General features: G+C 41.8%; 1 protein-coding gene across 2 annotated transcripts in view; it reads right to left on the bottom strand.

Annotated features, from left to right (window-relative positions):
- Positions 1 to 22,324, bottom strand: part of mtus1a (microtubule associated tumor suppressor 1a) — a 32,450-nt gene that overhangs the window by 4,995 nt on the left and 5,131 nt on the right. For both annotated transcript variants that reach the window (XM_074673790.1, XM_074673789.1), the window contains exons 2-8: positions 18,702 to 20,694; positions 18,363 to 18,609; positions 16,119 to 16,352; positions 14,343 to 14,432; positions 13,713 to 13,829; positions 7,226 to 7,446; positions 1,777 to 1,843 (exon numbers count right to left, since the gene is read on the bottom strand). In XM_074673790.1, the coding sequence (XP_074529891.1) occupies positions 1,777 to 1,843; positions 7,226 to 7,446; positions 13,713 to 13,829; positions 14,343 to 14,432; positions 16,119 to 16,352; positions 18,363 to 18,609; positions 18,702 to 20,627 (2,902 nt within the window). In that variant the 5' untranslated portion in view covers positions 20,628 to 20,694. The remainder of the gene's footprint in view (positions 1 to 1,776; positions 1,844 to 7,225; positions 7,447 to 13,712; positions 13,830 to 14,342; positions 14,433 to 16,118; positions 16,353 to 18,362; positions 18,610 to 18,701; positions 20,695 to 22,324) is intronic.

The raw sequence follows: 22,324 nt of genomic DNA on the forward strand, positions 1-22,324 counted from the left end.
TTTATAAAAGGCTCAAACACAGAAACTCCTACTCAGAAGATGTGTGTAAATCAGTGGTGGGTGGAAGTAATACTGAACCCAGATGTTATTCTGCTCTTGAAAAATGAAATAAAATAAAATGATAGTCCTTGGAAAGATAAAAGTATAAATATACTTTTACTGTTTTAATAAAAGTAATCTGTATTTTGATAAATGTAGGAATATGACCATGATATATGCTGCTTTGGACAACATTAAGGTTTTCATCATCAGATCATTTCTCTGCTGGTCATGTATGCAGCATATGATGCTTTAACTGTGTTGAGAGTTTGAACTCACTTCCTGTTGGAAAAAAAGGTCAAATTTCATCAAAACTTGTTGTTCATGCTGTTTTCCTGATGCAAACAAAGACTCTTTGTTTTTGCGATCAGTATGAAGGAATAACACTGCTGAACAGGAGCTTCAAGATCCACCTTACCAAGGGTGGAAAAACAGCAACAGATCCAGGAACAGAGGCCAGGCTCATACAGGGACCATCTATCAGACTCTGGCATGTAGAGCTCAACAAACTGAGGCCAGCCCTCCACAACCATGTGTAACAGAGATCTGGTCATATGAGCCTTTCCTGCCAAAATCCACCCGACAAAAACATCTCATGGTTCCTACAGGGAGGAGGAGGAGGAGGAGGGTCCAGCTCATCTAAAGTTAGCTGCATATTGGCGCACGCTCAACAGGATGATGAAGTTTGATAATGCAGCTGGTGAAAAGTGCAGATCCATCTTTGATGTAACTTCATGTGGGAAGAATGTTAGCACACCGGGTGTGGCTGCATCGTAAGCTTGGCTGTGGCCCAAGGCTTAAATTTACAGTTGTGAGGAGTGAGGAGGCAGACGGAGGAGCGAGGAAGCAGACGGAGGAGCAAGGAAGCAGACAGAGGAGTGAGGAAGCAGACAGAGGCACAGAGTGGAGATTCACAAACATCTGTTCCTCTACAAAACACAAACGGCCTCTTTGAGGTGAGAGTTAATCTGAGCGGCTCACTGAAGTAAAGAATGTGTTAAGCACAGATATCAGCGCTCAGCATGTAAGAGCAGTCATGTGGAAGTCTCGAGGCCGAGGGCAGCAGTCTGAGAGGTTGAACGTGTCAGGCTCTCCTGTGTCAAAACACTGAGACTGGACATGAAACGTGGTCATTGTCCCTGAACCTTCAAGACCTCAGGTGGTGTAGCATTCCTCTACTGAGAGCCCCCCCACCCCCGCTCCCTCCTATCTGGGGTCAGAGGTCAGCCTGCCTCTCCTGACACCTCTCCACTCAACAGCACTAAAACACACGCGCCGTGACACGCCTGGTTTTTTCTTCGAAGGACAAAAAGCAATTACGGGAAGAGAAGACCCACAGGGGGTTTTCTCTGAGGGAGGGCAGAGGCAAACAAGGATAAGACCTCCCTCTGCAACCAGGGGTGGCCACATGTGATCTATCGAGAAATTGTGACACACCAGTTTCATCAGAGAGGAGCACAAACCTCTGTGAGGTCCAGCTCTGAACTCTGCAGTTATTACCCAATAAATATGACACTAATAGCTCTTACATTAGACTGCACAACTCTTTGTCAAGAGGCATTTTTACAGCGTGCTGTGCAATCACACTCAACAGATGAATTTCAAAATCAAAACACCAAAAACTCAAATGAATAGCTGCATTAGACAAATTACATTACAACAGGCCCAAACCACATCAGACTGAGTGTTTAAAGCATATCCTGGACCAGGACTGTGTATGAAGGTGACCTGACTTACCCAGCTCTCCTCTGAGGTTGACCAGCTCCTGGGAAAGCTCCCTGCAGTGCTTCGTGGCTTCATCACGCTGCAGAGAAAAAAACGTAAACAGTCATGAATGTTCATAAAGCTCTGAATCTATGATCAGACAAACAGCAGAAAGCATCTCAGTCACAATGACTAAAGAGACTTCAGCATTTTAAAGTTAACTGTATTCACAGGGAAAGGTTACGTCAGGGCAACATCCTCACATGAATCCGTCTAATGAACACAGTCTCTCTATAAACAGGACACCATGTGATGACCAAATCTTCCCACACTGAGAAATGTTTCTGTGTTTGTTACTGCTGAGCTCTAAGAAAGGGGAGAGGGATTAGGAAAACTTGACATCCCACTCGTGTTTTCAGTCTTAGCACATGCTTTCTGACGGACTAATTCCTCCACTTCTCCTTCTGACTCAGCCTTGCAGAGGAGAGGGGCTGTGCTGCAGCTGCAGGGCTCCAAACTTCAGACTGACGCATTGATAATCTAAAACCTCTCTTAGACACCGCTTTACAAAAACAATCTGACACAACACAGTGAATCAAACAGGCTGTCTGATGAAATCATGAACTGAAGATCAAAAGGCTTAGCAACACAAGCTCAACATAAATTCAGTGACAGGCTAACAAAGCAAACATCCTCCACTTGTTTACAAGAGACACAAATCTACATCCTTACTGCAGAGCAGAACCATGTAGGAGCCAATTACCCTCGCTGCAGCGCAGGGAGCACTAAGGCACGCTTTGCTGCCAGAACAGCCCATGATCCAGCCTCAGCCTGGAGGCTCGCACGCTGGAGTCTCCCCCTCCAGAACAAACAGTGGTCCAGGTGGACACACCACCTCCACACGCCTCCTCCCAGACTGCTCTGACTACATCTAGGGCAGGACTGAAAAAGCCGCTTCACTGGCTGAAGTAAGTGACTGCAGAGTGCATTACCGTAGTACACCTAAAAAAGGGGGGCAGGCTGCAGCGCGCACAAGCACAGCCTTCTCACCAGAGTGCTGAGGTCACTTTAAGAGAGCTGAGGTGGAGCAAACAGACAAAGTGTGCAGCGCTGTCTGACATCGGGCTGATGGAGCAGGACTTGTGCAGAGCAGTGACCTTCCCCTGGGATTCATGGGGAGGCTTTATTACCCCCCCATCCCCCCACCGCTCATCCATACCTACATTAAATCATCCCCCCAGCCCTCTGCACCACTATTACCTTACAGTATGCTGCACGGGCACTATCCCTCCATTACAAGATGACTTAATGCTGAGGCGGATCACATTTACTGTTTCTGGGTGAGCACATGTCTGTACGGTCAATGCATGGACTCAGGGAGAATGTCACTTGTTGACTTGGCATGAAAGGTACAGCTTAATATTTCTCAGATTTCACAGAAAATCTCCCTGGGAAAGGGTTTATTTATATTTGAACCACAACTGAGATCCGATAACATGCTCCCCACAGATAACTGATCAATCACAGACATGTGCTTTTATCAGCCTCTTAATCTAATTTAAAAAATCAACTCTCATCCTGCAGTCTTACACTCAGAAACAACCTTACTGAAAACCTGGATCATATCAGTCAACAATGAATATTTGATGGGTGGTAAAATGATCAGAATGACTTTGCACCTTTGTTGTCTTCTGGTAACCCAAAGCACTGCGCTGTCCTCTGGAGGCAGTTTCAAGCTCTATGAAGTGTCATTTGACATGCAGGCAGGAGGACTCCGGTCCAAGGTTATAATAGTATTAAAGTATAATAGTAGCATTCTAGTTTTTATTTAGTTTTGATTTTTGCAACAAGGCTTAGTTTTAGTTTAAATTTAGTTTTTTCATACCTTATTAACCAGGTGCAGGATTCAAAAAGATCAGAGTAAATATTTTGTCATACTGTTTATCTTAAAGTCCAACATAGTGCTCACTGCTCAGTCAATGCTGATACCGAACTGTTGGCTGCTGCCTTAAACACAAGAAAATAATATAAACTTGATATAAAAAATATAAACATAAATGAAATAAAAATAATATAAATTTTATCAAAAAATATAACATGAGCTTTAATAATTAGAAACTTGGACTCTGTAACAATAAAGGCAGACTCAAATAAAATTTAAGTCAGACTCTGTAACAGTTAAACTATTACAGATGCTCTGATTCATTGCTCCACTACATTTTGTCGCAGCACAGTGCACAGCCAGTCAGTGCAGTAAACAAGCACGTCCCAGTACGTCACTATGATGGTGCCGTACGGCACTGACAACTGCCGAAAACTGTCGTAAAATTGGTTGGGAAAATGTGTCGGATTAATTTAAATCCTAAAGGTTATTAATATTGTCAAAAATGATAACGAAGGAGATTTTGTCTATAATTTTAGTTAGTTTCAGTTAGTTTTGTGAACACAAGATATAGTTTTAATTTACTTATCGTTTTTGTTTTCTTTTCTAGTTTTTATTAGTTTGAGTTAACTGCAATGTATTTTAAATTTCAGATTTCATTTTTAGTTTTGTTTTAGTTAACTATTATAACCTTGCTCCGGTCTTTTCCTAAATGATGCATTTGCTCTATAATAGCAGGAACTACAGCCTGCTGCATCTGGTTGGGCACATTTTAGCTTTAAAGATCTGTTTCTCAGTCTGTATGGCCCATGTAGGGAAATCTATGAGTGTGTTGGGAGGCGGCATGTCCCCAGAGTCCATCAATATGATACCATGTCAGGTGTAGAATAACACTCGATGGTAGACTGAGATCAATAACCTGTTACTGCAGGTCAGATGACACTTTCCTGGAATTATTATGTGTATGGTAATGAGAATAGAGAAAAGCAGAGTTAAAACCTTCATTTCTAACCATTAGTGTTGAGAAATAAAACCGGCCTCACAGTGCAGGCGCTCACACTTCAGCACAGATAAGAGGCAGTGCCTGGCAGTCCTGGCTCAGTGTCTGGCTGTTGTTCATAGCCATATCAAGGCAACAGCTGGGACATTCTCACACAGTGATGGTAAAGACCTGCTTCCTATTTTAGGGCTCATGAGTGGCCACCAGGTTTCACAGAACACAATGTACAACAGTGACTTTCCCCATCATGCAGTGGACTCATAAACCTTTGATTTGTGTGAGGAGAGTTGTGCTTATGTTGTGTGAAAGACGCGGTCAGTATCAGTGTGAAGTGAATGGGTGTGTTATGCCACACTGTGTGTACAGCAGAGCCAGACAGCCTGAGACGGCTGCTTTTTTAAGTCAAAGAGGAACAAACATCCTGTGTTTAAGACTTGTTGAAGTCATCAGTTTCACAACCCTGACACTTAAACAGTTGGATATGAGTCAGTGTTTGGAGATGACAAACTGTGACATTAACACAGGTTTCATTTATGGTGATATCTAATCTTTTTAAACTCATTACAACCTATCCTCCTTTTGTCTGTCTGATTAAATCTATCTGCTAATTCTCTCAAGAACAGCCTCAGAAACTGACAGAGAGTTGTTTTAACTTTGATCAGTAAGACAGAGCCACGAGCAGCAGAAAGGAACGAGCAGCAGTTGCTCCTGGAGGCTAAAACTTAACTGATATGAACTCTGTCACTGTCGCAGCTACCCAGAGCTCTGCCACAAGGAATCTGTTTGTGTCAAACTGCAGTGAGGCAACAGTGAAGGGTGTGTCTGAGGCTTCAGGGAACTAATGAACGAGTTATTTCTGAACTTTTACTCTGCTTCATTTTCCTAATCCAATATTCTTATTTGTAGAAACATCAAGTTCAGCAAAGAAGCAGCAAAAACTTTTACCACAACGTGCTTAAAGAAGGAGTCCTCTGATCAGCACAGGTACTGCTCCTTTCACCATAAAGACTTTTAACAACCACTGATAAAGTGCAAAATGAGTACAAAGAACGACCAAAAAGTTGTAAACTGAGAAAAAACATGAGGAACAACAGCTAAAGTTTACTGAGCTGAGACTTTTTACATAACTATTGCCTTAAATCTCTTTGTGCTGGTTAAATACTGCTCATGTTTGACAAACAATCCACACAACATGCACTTATAGCCTGACAGGAATAAAGATAGAGGATAAGCTAAAATGTCATTAATCTCCTGAGGTCATCAGAACAACTTTCATTGTTTTCACTAAAAGACAACATCCAGTAACTGGTACCCTCATTTTGATCTGGAAATAAAAGTGTAAAACATAAAGAATAGACTGTAATCTTTGAGAGCAACATGAACGACCCCAGTCACTCAAATAAGACTTGTCAACTCTATCAAATAGAGTCAAAATGTTAAGAAGGAGGCAAAGACGTGGTTCCACCTCCCTCCAGATTTAAAAAAACAACAACAACACAAGTGATGCTTTTTAATCTCTACATTAAGCCACATAAACCAAATGTCGATCTGTTTCACAGTGCGCGGTGAATAAGTGATGTAAGTATACTTTAGTGTCCAAGCACCATGTGATAAATTTGTTTTGAGAAATACCAAAGTCAGAGTCTGATGGGCGGCTGATAGGATAATCCTGTGTTGAGTGAAGAATAATCCAGAAAAAACAGACGTACAATGTCTACAAGCCAATCACATGCTATGGTATTAAAACATATCTGAGACAAACAGAAGCCGAAGCATTCAATTGTAAAAAGGCTCTTAGGGTAAAGCTTGCCTGCCTGAATGACAAACTAACCATTGTGAGTTACATGGCTTTAAAGCTGGCACACATGTGAGCCTCTGGGTTGTTGGAAGAGAGCAAAAACTATTCACTACCATGTGTGTGTGTGTGTGTGTGTGTGTGTATGTGTGTGGCTCTCTGTACCCTCCCACGACTCTCATTGAAGTTGTAGATACAGTGATTTAGTTTACCTTGAATTAAGCACAGGATCAATTTTTCCCAATAAGTCTAAGAATTATAACAAGACCAATTTAAAGATAATTACAGACTTTTTCTGAACTACAGCCTAAAAAAGAGGTTATATTTTAACAGAGGGAAAAACATCAGTATATTTTATTTACAAAACATATATTATATCACCTTTCCTGGGCTTTCATTTCATAGATCACTAGTCGTTCCCTGCTTTACATCTAAAATTCAGAGCAAATGCTGAATTATGTTTTGACTTTGTTCTCTAGGTAGCCATGAAAAGACAGCTCCTCGTGATGCCCTCAAACAATGACTCACTCTTTTTGAAATTCAGTAAAAGCACGATCTCCTTCAGATGAAGATATACCACCAAACCTCAAGGGGTAAAGACGATGAGGAATGTAGACTACAAGGTTACCTTCATAAGAGTTTACCATCGCTGCTTGGAAACTCCTGTTTTTACGTGTTAATGTGAATCTCACACCGACTCGAAGAAACACTTAAAAACAGGACAAGATCTATAGTCCATGTGTGGTCAGTTACTACTGCAGTGTTTTCAACTTAGCTACATCAAAAGTTGCAAAAAAGTTAGTACCTCAGACAGAGTTTGCTGTAAGACGATGGCGATTGCCTGAAATCTGCGGTCACAAGCTGCCAGGAGTCCTCTGAGCTTCTCAGTGCTCTGGTTCCTCGCTCCACCCTCAGGTGCACCCGCGGGGACATAGTCTTGAGGACCGGTACTCTGGTTAGGTCGGGGTGCTTGCTGCTGCTGGGGCTGTTGTGGGCGGGAGCTGGTCTTGGATTTGCTCTTGTCCACTGAAAAAGAACATGTGTTTAGTGTTGTGACAACGCTGATCACCATCATGTCCCCCTCCATAATAGATGCATCTTTAAGCTCCTGTCACAAGCATTTGGCCGAGTCCAAGACCAGAACTGTTCTGTCTGATGAATCCCTGTGCCGCTGCCCTGACAGCACAGACATACAAATGGGTCCTCAGGATGCAATCATTTTTCCATTTCCTAATTTAATCCACCGCTCTGCAGACACTGGTCACAGGGGGACGACTTTTTCTAACAAGGCCATGTTACTGCAGATCTGATTTACATCAGCGTTATAAATACGTCACCAACATTCAACAGCCAGCATCAAACATACTAACACCTCGATTATTCTGCAACAAAACAAAGATTTAAATGCAACAAACTCAAGACCGCCAGAGTGTTCAAGTGAGGGAAAGACAAAAAGAGACCTCTCTTTGATGCTGAAAATTAATAGAAAATATTTTTCAGAGAGCAGTTTGTTTATGAGACGACTATCACGAGTGTTATGTAACAGAGCAGAGAGAGTACCCTGAGAAATATCAGGAATACCAGTGAGTGGGATCCACTGAAGCACCAGTTGCCTGTGGGAATACTCTCTCTGCTGCTTTAGACAACAACTGTTGGAGCCAATTAAGATTCATGAGCAGAAAATAGATATTGATATAGATAGCTGCCAGTGAATGTGATAAAGTAGAACCATAATGAATCTGCTTTTAAACCCCTGTGGTTAATTCCTGCTAAGTATAAACATCCTTAAAGCCATGCAGGCGCAATTTCAGCTCATGAAGTATTTATAATCATGCCCTTTAAAACCTGAAGCACGCTCAAAGTTAAATTTACACACTCTCAGCAGGGCATCATTCATGAATATCATATCATTAAATAGCTTATAAGTGAGGGATGAAAAAAAATTGCTGTGCAGTTTCTATTGGTGGAGAAATAACAATTAATGAGGGGAAGTGTTTCCTAACTACTGCAGAGGGTTGATCAGACAGTCTAACAGGAGAAACATGATACAGAAAAAGAAAATAAGGTCTAATAAACACTGATTTTATTGAAATAGCAACCAAATTAGTGTTGTGTAAGTTACAATCAATACCTAAATCAAAATGTTCGAATGATTTCGTAATAATTACAACTTAGCAGGATACTGGCCACAAGCTGACAGGCGTTTATACAGCTCTACATCCTGGAGTACAGTTCAACTTAAAACTAGTTTCTCAGACGCGTCTCCGTGTTTCACAGCCAGTGTAAACAGTTAGCAAAAAGACGGCAGCGCCTTTAAGATCAACAAAGGATTAATTAATGCCACACCTGAATGGATGGTACAGCTGAGATAACAAGAAGCACTCTTCAGCTTCACCCTTTAAGTTAAAGTAAGGAGACTCTGGCTGCTCACGCAACAGTCCTCATTTAGTTTGTTTCATAAGCTTGTACTTCAGAGTAACTCTTAAGATATTCAGAGCTTACATTTCATGTTTGGTTATGATCTTTTGGCTCCACTGAGTGCACAACAGGCCTTTAAAGAAATTAAAGAAAGCAGCTTGAGACGTGGATGAAAACAAAGATTTGAGCTGCACAGCTCAGCTTTCAGTTATTGTGCTGATGTTGCAGTTTGCTGCATGTGAGGGAGTTTCCTTTAAGAGAGGGCGCCCTCTGCTGGTTTTGCAAAGAGCACAAAGACACACCAGCTCATGTTACCATGCAGACAACATCCACAGACATGACTGCATGGAGAGTAAGTCTCAGCGCAGTGATTGACACGGAGCTCTGAACAGAATCGTTTAATATACGGTTTGTCCCTGTGATGATGTGACCAGCATGAGTACAAAAAGAAGTGGCAGCAAATAAATGCGCAAAAACCTTTCCCTCTGTGTTGTAATATCAAATAGATTTCTTTTGTAGATTTCTGTTCATTGGTTTTTGACACACATTTGAAGAAGATAGAGAGGAATCATCGCCTTGTTGACAGATGTAACAAAAAAAATCCTTTATTCTGATACAGGAATAAAGAAACATTTACTTATCTGACCCTCTAGATATAACACTTGTCACTAGGTTCGGGGTCAGGCATAGACATTAGGCAACAGATTTTTTCTAATCAAAAACACAAATGCTTTAAAATAATCAAACTAGTAAAAAGACATAACAAGGTTTCAGACCTGAGTAATTTAAAGAAACTGTAAAAATTTATGGATTTAAATGTAAAGATGAAGAAAAGAAGAAAAAAAAAACTGGTAGATTTGCTGTGTCCGAACATGACCTGACTTATGTCTTGATTAAGCTGATTTCACAGAGGTCTCTAATCTTTCTGCATTCCTCTGCTTTTCTCTCACACAGGAGGATCTGCAGTCGTTTCATCAAAGCGTCCAAACTGAGTCTTTCACACATGTTGCTCTCTTTGTTTTTATGAAATCTGTCTGAATAATAAAATTTTCATCACAACATACTGAGTTAGTGACTCCACATCAAGAGTTCTGCTCTGGAAAGAGGCAGCACTGAAGCACAAAGCCTGACGGACGATGAGATCACTCACAATCACTCACTTGTTTCAGCGTTGAGATGACACAATACAAGACAATCATTCTCAGTGTGACATTCAATGGTTATTTGTTTCAACCAGAGCCACAAAAATACGTGTGTTTAGCAGGAATTATTCTAACTACTCACTAAGGAGTGGTACCAAATGAGGTCCTTTTGTAGCTACCGACCAAAATCTGTCTGTAGTACCGAGTACTGATTCACGTAAAATCAAATGGTGGGCAAGTGGGCGAGTGGGAAGAGTGGGCGATTTTCCATGCTGGACATGAACACAGCATTGTAAGTTTATATATTGGGAAATAAATATGTTAATTTGAAAAAATTAAGATTTTACCATTAAAAAACTTACAATTCAAACGTGAGTTGTCTGACTAAAATAACCATTATGTCATAACACACAAAAGTATTGAAAATTGGTACAGTTGAGTACCATATTATTTCAAATTTGAAAGTACCAACCCCTACAACTCCCCAAAACCTTCAAGAATAAGAAGCAGAGTTACCTAATTTGGTTAAAAAAAAAAAAACAGGATAAGACTGCTTAGAAAAAATATGGCGAGCACTCTCAGTCTGTTTCAACAAACACTACAAGGTTCCTACGTTTCAACCTAGTGACCAAGAACCAAAATAACCTTGGTGCATCTCAGAGTGTACAGCTCAGAACACAGTCTTGGCGAGCAGGAGAGAAAAACATTATGACAGTCGTACAATCTGTCCTCAAATTTTTAATATTAGCTTCACGGGACACTGAAGGCTATTTGGAGTAAAATGTTCTTAAATCCAATATTTGTATCCTTAAATACTTCTTCCAAGTGTTACATGTTTTAGTGACCAAGGTAGGTAAATGAAAGATGAACCTCCTGTTTTGCTGCGAGCAAATAGCCTTTCTAAAAATAGATTTCAGTCAGCTAACTGCACAGGTCTTAGCATGAGGCACAGATAAACAGGTTTGGATACAGAACCATGACAAAACCATGAAGATATGAGCAGAAAATGTTATCTCTGAAACAAGCTACAGACCTGCTTGGAAAACCACCGTGTTCCTCTTGCATCCTGACAGCAGCTGAATGTTTCGGAGTAAACCTTTAGCTGTCAGACGCACGTGGATGTTGGTCAGGGAAAGCTTCGGAGACCATAACATCTCTCAAAGAAAAAGCAAGAAAGCTGCAGTTTAAAGCAGACAATATTGTAAAAAAGGGTCCAAATGTAGGCGCTGATCGCTGGCTATGAACCACATGTCATGGTGCCTCTCAGTGTATCATATCTCAGGCTGAAGCACTGATAGGCAGAGGGAAATAAAAGAAGAGTAAATAAAAAGAGCTAAACCACGGTAACAGCTTTGGAAAAAGTGAAAGCACCCAGTTCAGCATGGCAGGTCTCCCACTAAAACTCCAATACCGAGCTGTGAGGGCTGGAAGATGCAGCGAAGGTTAAAGGCTGACCAGTGGATCGTGGCACAGCCTCATAAATGTGAACCAGGCAGGAGAAAAATAAAGTAAAAATCCCTTAATCCTCTTGGTAAATCCAGGCTTCATCTATTCACAAAACACACAAATCAGGGCAAAGCTGCATCTCCAGGCTTGACGATGGCGGTGCTGTAGCAGAGCCAGGATGCTCGGAAGACAGCAGAGGGGGGTGGGGAGAGCCAAAAAAGGAGTGGGAGGAGCCAACAACAGCACACTAGCCTATGGGAATTTAATACACCCCCGCTCTTCCTCTCGATACTCTCCCTTCCTGTGTCACCAGCAGAAGGATGGAGGGGATGAGAGATTTGCTTTGGCTTGCATGGCTCAGTATGATGAGCTGTAAAGAGCTTGGCTGGCACAGCTCATCATAAAAACATGTCTGCAGCTATGAGGGGAAAAATGCCAGGACCCAGATCACTGTGCAGAGTCATCTCATAAAGGTGTTATGCTGCATTTTAACCCCGATTTTCTGCAAAACTCAGCTGGGTTGGACTCTGAGACGACTGTAAATGACGCCCAAAGAAAATGTGCAGCAGACACAAAGCGTGAGCAGCATAGGGTGAAAATACCAATACAAAGAGAGGACATTAACCAGCTTTAAAACTATGGTCACAGAAAACATTTTTTCACTCTAAATGAAATATAATGAAAAATGTAATAATTGTAAAAAATAGAAAAAATGATAAAACTAGCTACTACCAACAAGGTATCTAAAAATGTAAGTATTTTGCACAATTTTAAATATTTACTTCTTAAAAACGCCTAGTATCTTTCATAAAGCTGAGCAAAGCACCAACTCCAAACCCTTTTTTAAAATACATTTTAGGCACATGATCAACTTCAATAACCCGCCTGTAGCTCTGTGTGTCCATATAACAGCCGTGAGTGCTACAGCATCTTGAGGTCAAATTGTGCACAACAGCATGTTCATGGAGGGATACAGAGGTATAACTTAATGACTGACATACAGAAAAGAAAGAATTTTTTTAAAAAGAGACCAGAGGGAAACATCTGATTTAAAAAGAAACGTCTATGCCGAAGTGCTAGAGTTGCTGTTCATCGAGAATCTGCTTGGGGCTGGCTGCAGAAAGACCAGAAACCACATACATGCCAAGATAAAAAATTGCATAATGGCGCTAAAAAACATATTTACAGCTTATTTAAAAAATGGCTTGGGTGTGAATTCAGGAATTTTACTATCAGCACACACTGTACATGGGTGAGTTTGTCCAATCAAAGACACAGCTCAGCTCACGTGACTGAGAGGCGCCCTATAGCTGTTACAGAGGAAGCTCAAGCCTGTGTCATGTGTGGCTTCAATACACTGCATCAGGAACAGACGGATGACGTAGCTGAGACTATGTCCATAGTTTATACAGTCCATGATGGAGACCCAGCTAGCTTCAATGTGTGTTTAAACCCAGAGTTCAACAAAAACCAAGTATGATGGTAAACCTGTTGTGATTTAAACCTTGATGCTGTTTGTTAATGCTCTTTCCTCCTTAGAAACATGAACCAAAAATGTGATATGAATGAAGACGCATCTGCATCTCAATCATGTTCATGTACTGAGTGTACGATACATGGTGATGTTTGACAGAAACAATTGATACGAGGGTCTTCAAGCTCTAGCTTCTTGTTTATCCAGGCTGCTATGATGAACTACGCATGCTCTGTGTGTGTGTGTGTGTGTGTGTGTGTGTGTGTGTGTGTGTGTGTGTGTGTGTGTGTGTGTGTGTGTGTGTGTGTGTGTGTGTGTGTGTGTGTGTGTGTGTGTATGTGTGCTGTGTACACTGGGCTTCTGAGCTGTGGGGACTTGGAATTGAAGTAGTTTTTTTGTTCTGCACACTCTGGCATCTGGATGCATCTGTGCCATACTGAAAGTCCTTAATGGGAACTGTCTGATACAAAGATGATGAGCTCATTAACACCCTGATAAGACACCAGGGCCTTCAGGTTTAAAAACACTTACCTACTTTAGTAACTTTCTTTGAGGGCCCAGGGCCTCAAGACATCATTCACAGTTACGGTTCAAACAAAAAGAGCTAAACCAGAGAAAACAAGACTGTAATGGACAAGGCTCTTGTATTTAAGAGATCATATGAAAATTCTTCTCCACAAGGTCTGTATCAAGTATGATAATTACTTTACCAGTGGTGGAAATTTTGTACCATGATTAGCATGACACTAAACATTGGATTGGTAAAACTTAGAACACAAGCTGTCACAAACAAAGAGGGAAAGGAAACTCACCAGGCTGACTTGGATTCAGGCGAAGTCTTGCAGAAACAGTCCTCTTCAGTGGACTGACAGTGGAGCTTTGAGGTCCTTTGATTGAAGGAGCAGCAGGTTTACATGTTGGGGCCACAGCTGTGTAAGACAAAAGGTTGAGGTGAGACACGAGGCATGAGTTAAACTGACCCATAATGCAGCAGGAATACAAGAGACTAACAGAGCACATCCACAGACGCCTTTTTATGCTACACACAGGCCTCAAGGTGTGATTAACACTAAACAACAAATGTATGAGTAACTTAACCTAATCAAGATCAAAGAGCACTAATCTAAGGTAGTTACCATACAATACTAATAAGATTAGGAAGTCACATTAGCTTTTGTTTGTAGTTGAGTGTTTCAGGGGGGTCTCATCACTTTCACCAAAGGTTAAATAACAGGAGGCTTGGGAGCATTTTTACAAGAGGCAGAGAAGTCAGTGCTGTCTCTCTGACTCTTTGAAAAAACACATTAAAAGTACTGGGTATTGATATTGAGTTCTGCTGCAACATTAAGTTCTCTGGCTTTGAAAAAAACATAAGAGCGAGAGAAATACCTGAGGGAAAAATGTAAAAATGTGCAAGGGTGTGAATTAAAACATGAACTCACCTTGTGTATTTCTCTTTGGGCTCGCGATGAGCCTTGCTCTCAGCACTGCAGCTTTGAACGGTGTTTGTTTCTGTGCAGCTCCACCAGAAACTGTTCAACAAGTGGAGAAGAGCCAGTTATTTTTGAGACCTTTAAACCCCAGAGTGAAATCAAAATGTTACTGCTGTAAATATACAACTGCTCCCAGAAAAGACTGTAGCCACCAAGTCTTTATTTATCCCCAACAGCTCAACACAACTTGTTTTTAGGGGCCCCGACCCATCAGCTGAGAGCCACGGAGGTAGAACCAAGGCCAGAATCAACTTTAATGGCATCCAGAAAACAACAAGCAGAGGAAAAAATATCCAGCCACGACAAAAATACACAGTGAAAATGTTTTCTTTTTTCACCGATGACTGATTCAAAATAATTATTGTTAATTCAATGGAATGAATGAATAAAGACAACATAACACAATTTATGGGCTGGATAAACAAGTTTTGTCTCCAGAAAATATTTGCATATCAATGTCAGTGCTCGTCATAATTCAGGTATTTCTGCAGGCTTTTGAGAAAGCATGAAGAAGACAGTCAAGTATTCATGGCAGGTGCAGTAGTCTTTTTTTTTTTATCCTTGCGTATAAAGAGCAGGTGAACATCTTACCTTTAGTATCACAACACAACCTCATGTGTGATACCAACAATATTATATTCAACTTCTTAAGACATTGTGAAATCCCTTGAATACAACACAAAGAAATAAAACGGTGATGGCCCGAAAACAATGGCAACACAACAAGCTCTATCCTTAAAGACACAAAAACATACTGTATGACAGTTAAAAACACGTGAATCAATCAACAACCAATCAGAATTTTATGCAAACCATTAATAAACCTCCAGTCTTACTTACTTCTCCACAGCTTCCTATGTTTTCCACTGCACAGTGCTATCAAAGGGATGATACAGAAGCGATATGATCCAATGAGCAGACATGTTAGGAGGGTGAGATCACAGTTGGATGCTGTGCTTCTCTGTGCCATTAAAGAAGAGTTGTTGAAAACGTGAGATGGTAATTCAGTCCAAGTGCAGCTTCGCAGTCCCGTGTAACCAGCCATGGGTTTTTATTTACAGAGAAAGAAAACCTGCACCTCAGACAGCATCAGTGCATGTCTGCTTGTTTTCCTCCGGGCAACACTGTGTGTGAACTGGAGTGGAATAGAACCCGTTGCTATAACAACCACTCAAGGAGGGGGGGTCCCCGATTGGAACACAGGTCCTCTGAGCCAATCACTGACCAGCATGCTGTTGAGGATGCTGGGTGGAAAAGAGACCACTGTCTGATTTTATTTGCTCAATACAAAAGACAGAAAGAGCTGACAGCAGAACAAAGCTCTGCAGAGTAACAGACCCATGTGCTGCTACTGGACTCCACATCACCTCATCCAGAAAATACTTTTTCATAGCTTCCGAGTATGACCTGACATCTGGCACAGCTTCAAAAAACATTTGAAAATTTAAAAAAAGAAATGTGAGGAAAACTGTCAGTTTGCTTTTAAGATGCCCAGCTCTTGGACTTGGCAGATGTGGAGGTGTCTCAACAGACAGAGCTGTACCCAGAGTGGATTAACATCTGAACTCAGCCCTGAAGTGGGTCACCACTTGAAACAGAAGCACCTCCCCTCCTATGTCCAGATGTGTCCTCACACATCTGGATTATTACATGTTATATTTTGTTTCATCGCTTGTAGAGACAATCCTGCATTGATAGAACAATATCAAACCTCTGCGGACTCACCTTGTGTATCCCTGGCACCTTCACTCAGCTCAGAGGAAACACTGGCCTCACCAAGGCTTTTACAAGGCCCCAGGGTTTTACGTGGTAGTCTGGATGCAGGAGTACGCGGAGGACCCATAAGAGAAGAGCGAGTAGGAGTCTGAGGAGGTGGGCCTCTAAACGGTTGGGGTTTATTACTCGCTGTTGAAGCAGATCCAAGGATTGACCCTCCTGTCGCCTGTATCCTCTGAGTGCCTAGGAGGCAGCCAAGCAAAAACAAACAGAGGATCGTCAGAGGAGCACACTGTCGTACTGGTTACAGACAAATAAAAATTACTCAGAGAGCCACCAGGCAGGTGGAATAGGATTTTTAAGGTAAATCTGTTAAATCACAGAGATTAAAATCAGAGACCTTTCATTGGAGTTATGTAAAAAATGATTTGATATCAAAACTTACCCCTCTCACTCATCACAGTGAACATGACAAATATGACAAAACAAAACCAAACTGAAGAACTAGGTCATTAATGCAGAGTAAGGCATCCCTGTAGTGTGCCTTCAGCCAGAGCAACACACGTTTTCTGTTTGTTGCTGCACTCAGGGTTTTTATTTCAAACTTTACTTTTCTTTTTTTCACTTTAACAAAAGTGGTGAGCTCAAATCCTCCCTTTCCTTCCTCTGCTTTTTCCACTTGAGCAGATGGCTTCCTATCAGAGGAAGAGTCCCTGCACTTCTCTTGTACGAGAAGCAACAGAGAGGAGGGTGTTGACTGTTAACTCCCAAGACGAGAGACCGGAGGTTACATCCGAAATGTTCCTGTTGAACATACGTGAGCTCATCAGGAAGAAAGGAGATAATTCTTCAGAGGAACTGCTAAATGCCACCCTCTGAAGGAGAGATGGCTGTACTGCAACAACAGTTTAGAGGGGGAAGTTAAAGTGCAGCAGAGCGAGTCAAAGTAAATCACAGGAAATGTAAGTAAATCTTTCCTTCCTTTTGTTTTCAAAGATTACCTGAGATTAAACTTTTAGGACCTGGGTAAACAAAACCTAAACCATTTAAATGCTTTTAAAACACATTTTTTCATCCTTTGACTTATCTTAAGGGCCACCATAAAATTAAAATATTGAGTTACTCTGTTTAACAGCTTTTCACCTTAAAAAAAAATTCTGCTTTTGTTGTTTTCATCTTTTTTCTCCTCTCTAGAGTCCTTTTTCTGTTATTATTTAGGAGCCGACTTTGCAAATACCATGCACCCATTACATGTTTCATCAATTTCATTCCCTTTGAAATGGGTCTATAGTGCTTGGGTCAATCAACACTTGGTGTTTTATGTCTTTAAATGACAGTCTCATTAAACAAAAGAAACCCCTGGTGCTGCTTTTATTTCTTTTTATCTTGTACTTGTAGCCTCAGCTTCCACACTTTCTCAACCAGCTCTGTTTTTGTTCTCACCTTAAAAGTCAATCTACTGATCTCATTCTGTTTACAACACAGAAAAATTGGCATGTGAAACACTCTAGGTTTTTTTGTCAAAGCATAATAATTTACATCACGCAGAGGAAATGAAAGAATAGATAGGAAAAGGAGCTGAGGGGGGCGCTGTCACTTCTGTTTGGGGGTGGGTGGTGGAAGAACTTAAAGCCTTGTGATGGATATGACATCACATCATGTAAATAAGATAAGTCCTCTTAGTCTTTCAATTTGAAAAACAAGATACACACCTGATCTATGAGAGAGGAACCTTGAAATACTTCTGCTGTGATCTGATGCTATAGAAAAAATTAAATTAACTTGGCCGGATGATGCTGCTCCAACATAACGGTGAGGGAAATCCTGCTAACAATTTTTATGTGTTCGAATAGCTTAAATTCTTAATGCATGCTAACAGGGTGTGTGTGTGTGTGTGTGTGTGTGTGTGTGTGTGTTCATACCATATCATCGCCATCATCTAGCTTGGTGTGCTTCAAAGTCTTTGTCAGTGTTTATTCTGCCAGTTTCTATTTGGCTGTGCTTCATGATTGATAAGTTGCAGTTGTTTGTTTTTCTAAAGATATTTTTGGCATTATATACCTTCTGATACACACATTTCTCTTACATATTCTTTATAAGTGGGTGAGCGAAAGCCTGTCTGAAAAATTGGTTGAACTGCTGTTTTAAAGTATGTAAAAGGAAAACTTGAAAACTTTCCTAGACAAGCAGAACTTTATAAAAACGATACATAATGAGTCCAGTCCTGTGTTGTTGAGTCGACAGGTCTCTTACCTGGATTATTGCTCCTCTGCTTTAACTGTGCCATCTCTGCACCTTTAGAGGTCTTGCAGTCATCTCTTCCCACAGTCGCCTGCCTCTGCCTGGCTGACTGTGTGGCTGGTCTTGGACTTGAAGCTGGAGGCTGCAAAAGTGGCGTACGTCTGGCGAGCCTGGGGGAAGGCTCTGCTCCTCCTCGAAACCTGCTTTTACCATCATTCAGGGAGGCCCCTGTGGATTTGGACGGGACTCTGGGCTCCACCTGCAACAGGAGCAAATTCCCAGTCAGAAGTCTGGCTGAAAATAGAAAATCACCAAGGAAGTGGTGTTGATGTGTTGTTAGTTGATACTCACCACTAGGCTGATCCTCTTGACTTCTGTTTTGGATTTTTCAGCTTCTCTGTTCGTGGACTCAGACTGTACTGCTTGTTTATTCATGTCAGAGCAGTTCATGCTCCCTGGTCTCGTTTTGCCCAGGTTGTTGTCATCTCTGGGGATGGTTAAGCTAGTTGAGAATCTATGAGTTAGTTTCTGTTCCCTAGTTAGAGAAGAAGCCGTTGATAAACTCTCTGAGGCACAACGAGGCCTGGGCTTGAGGGCAGGGGGGTTGTCCTGACCCACTGCTGAGCCTGACCTGACCTCAATTTTCTTCGAGACGCCTTTCTTAGGAGTTGGTTTGGAAATTGGTTTGCGAGACTCATCTGGGGATTTTTCCAAGGATGAGAAGCAGAAGGTCTCGTTGCCAGCATGCTCCGATACTGTGTCAGCCAACTGGCTTGAAGCTGCGAGTTCTGTCGTGGTGCATTTGACCGCCACAGCGTGTGGATTTGCCCAAGAGGGGTGTCCATCTACTGCTGAACCCACTGGTCTTGGTGCGTCATTTGACAATTTGGAATCAGCAGAGACCGATGCAGCTCTGCTCCTTTCCTTGGCAGGACTTCCTCTGGCTGCAGCTCCTCTGTGCGATTCAGCAGGTTTGCTGATGTTTCCTTGAGACGGTGGGTGCTTTGAAGCATCTCCTGCTCCAGGCATTTGATGCACATTTCGAGTCATAACTTTAGATTTGATTTTGCTAAAGTCTGATTTGGGAAACTTTTTGATTTCCCTTGTCTTCACTTTACTGGCTAAATGCAGCCCTGCAACCAAAGGCTGAAGAGGACTTCCAGACACTTGCTTCCATTTCTTGGGCAGGGTTCCTGGGACGCAGGGAGACTCTGAAAACGAGGGACGGGCAGTTTTTTTGCTTCCAGTGGTATGAATTGGAGTGGAAGTCTTATTATTTTTATCAATGTCTTTTGCTACTGACAGAGTGGACCCACAGGCCTTGCTTTGTCCAGGTGCCACTTGTACCGGGCAAATAAGCACCTCTGCCTCAGCCGCAGCTGCAGCAGGAAACTGGGCCTCTTTTTCCTGATCTGGAGATTTTTCACAAAGAAAAGTCATAAAAAACACTCCCTCGTTCTCATCTGGCAGAGCTATTAAGGAGCTGGATGTTGAAGTATTATTTTCTTCAGCTGGGGGCTCTGCCTGAATAAAAGTCTTTCCAAGACATGGATGGCCTGTTTCCTCTTTTCTCACCCTCTCTGAGAGAATGTCACAGACATCAGGTAGAGTGGCTGACAGCAGGTAAGACTCAGCAGGTATTGCTGACACACCAACAACCTGAGGGATTGCTGACTCGTCCAGTGAAGAGACTATCAGGTGTGACTGGCCCTCCAGATAAAAGCTGTTACTCCTGATCACCATTTCCCCTGAGCTGAGGGAGCAGCAGTCATTTTCAGTGGATCCTCTACGAGAGGTCTCACATGAGCCCAGGTGGCTTTCCCTCCCAGCGGAGTCTGGAGACGTCACCGGATCCCCTCCTTCCATTGAGTTCTCGTTAAAAGTATGGTTCCTCACTGGACCCTTTTGGTGGTTGTTCATCAGACTCAAGTTTTCATTCCAGAAATTTGCGCTGCAGTTGAGAGGTGTTGCTATAAAAGTCTGGTTCAGGTTGGTGGATCCATCACAGAATGCCATGGCTGGTGGTACGGTGGTGTCACAGAGGTTGTCCAAAGTGGAGACATCGCTGAGGCAGCACTCCAGCATGTTGATGTCAGGAGAGCTACCGGCTTCTCTGTCACTCAGGTTAGATTTGGAGCTGTTAGAGTCCGGTGACGGGGACAGCGATGAACTGCTATAATGACTCTCAGGGGAGAGGCTCAATAAAAGGTCTCTGTGTGGAAGAGGAGCTGTGCACTCTACCTGCTCGGCTGACACGTTGAATGTCTTATTAGACATTTTGAAGGTCTTTGACTTAATGCTCTACTTTCAGTCAGCATCCAGTTCCTTTGTCAGGCATGAGCATCTACAAAGAAGATGAAAACGTCAAATTTTATAACAATTTCAAGAAAAAAAAATCTCTAACAAGTCAAAAAAAAGACAACAGCGAACTGTCCCCTGGTCTTGTACACATGGAAGTAAACAGAAAGTCTTTCTATCATCTGTCACTGAGAAGAAACAGGAGCTGGATGTTTAATTATTTATGACTTTGTTATATGAAAACCCCAAACGTCACCAGGATCAGTCTTTGTGAACACTGGAGAGCAGGTCCTCCAAACTATCACCAAGTGTTTGCCCTGAGACGTAATTTCAGGAAAGCTCTTCAAAAATTATTACAATCATTTAACTTTCTTCAGATATGTGCTACAAGACTGTGTTTTTACAATTGCAGTCTTTTTTGCAACAACACAATGTCATGGATATGTTTCAGTCTGGCTATAAATCTTTTCATAGCACAGAGACAGCACTTTTAAGGACTTTTAATGATTTGCTTTTAATAACTGATTCTGGAGCTGCAGGTGTTCTATTGCTTTTAGATCTGACAGCTGCATTTGACACTGTGGACCACACAATTCTTTTATCTCGCTTAGAGCATAGTGTGGGTTTCAGGGGGACAGCATTGGATTGGTTCAGGTCCTATCTGTCAGATCGGTCCTATTGTGTTAAGGTTGGGGACTCCATTTCCCCACCGACCACGTTATGCTGTGGAGTACCCCCAGGATCTATTCTTGGGCCTATCTTGTTTTTTTTATACCTTTTGCCTTTAGGACAGATTTTTAAATGTTGTACCATTTTTATGCAGATGACTCACAAATATATGTCCCGCTGAAGAAAAACAGCTCCCTGGTACCCCTACTAAACCGCATGCGCGACGTCAAGGTTTGGTTGGCTATTAATTTTTTTAACTTAAATGAATCCAAGACAGAAATTGTCATTTTTAAACCCAACTCTTCTTTTGTTTTCAATTCTGATTGTGTGTTCTCTTCAAGAGTTTCATAAATCTACAGCCACCAGCCTTGGCGTCATAGTCGATGGAGACTTTAAACTTGATAAGCAGATAAATGCCGTGGTTAAATCCAGTTTTTTATCATATTCAGCTTTTATCTTGTTTAAAACCAGTTTTGTCTTTGAATGATTTGTAGCGAGTGATTCATGCTTTTATCTCTACACGTCTTGATTACTTTAATGCATTGTACACGGGGATTAGCCAAGCAAACCTGGCACGCTTACAGTTAGTCCAAAATTCTGCTGCTCGTCTTTTAACCGGCACACAACATAAAGAACACATCACACCGATTTTATCTCCACTGCACTGGCTCCCTGTTCATTTAAGAGTTGATTTTAAGATTATATTGTTTGTTTTTAAGGCCCTGCATGGACTGGCACCCGCGTACATCTCAGACCTCATTGCACTTTACAACCCCGCATGCTTGCTGAGGTCTGAGAGCCAGCTCCAGCTTGTCGTTCTTAAGACAAGGCTTTAAAGTCGGGGCGACCAGCATTTTCTGTTGTCGGACCAAGCTGTGGAATAACCTTCCACCACACATTAGAATGGCGCCCTCTGTTGATGCTTTTAAGTCTCGTTTAAAAACACATTTTTATTCACTTGCGTTTAACCTGGCATGAAATTGTGTGGTCCTCTGACTGTTTTTATT

The sequence above is a fragment of the Halichoeres trimaculatus genome, unplaced genomic scaffold, assembly GCF_033239565.1.
Source record: "Halichoeres trimaculatus isolate MK-OKI-2021-1 unplaced genomic scaffold, fHalTri1.1 fHalTri1_scaffold_7, whole genome shotgun sequence".
In the NCBI taxonomy this organism is placed as follows: domain Eukaryota; kingdom Metazoa; phylum Chordata; class Actinopteri; order Labriformes; family Labridae; genus Halichoeres; species Halichoeres trimaculatus.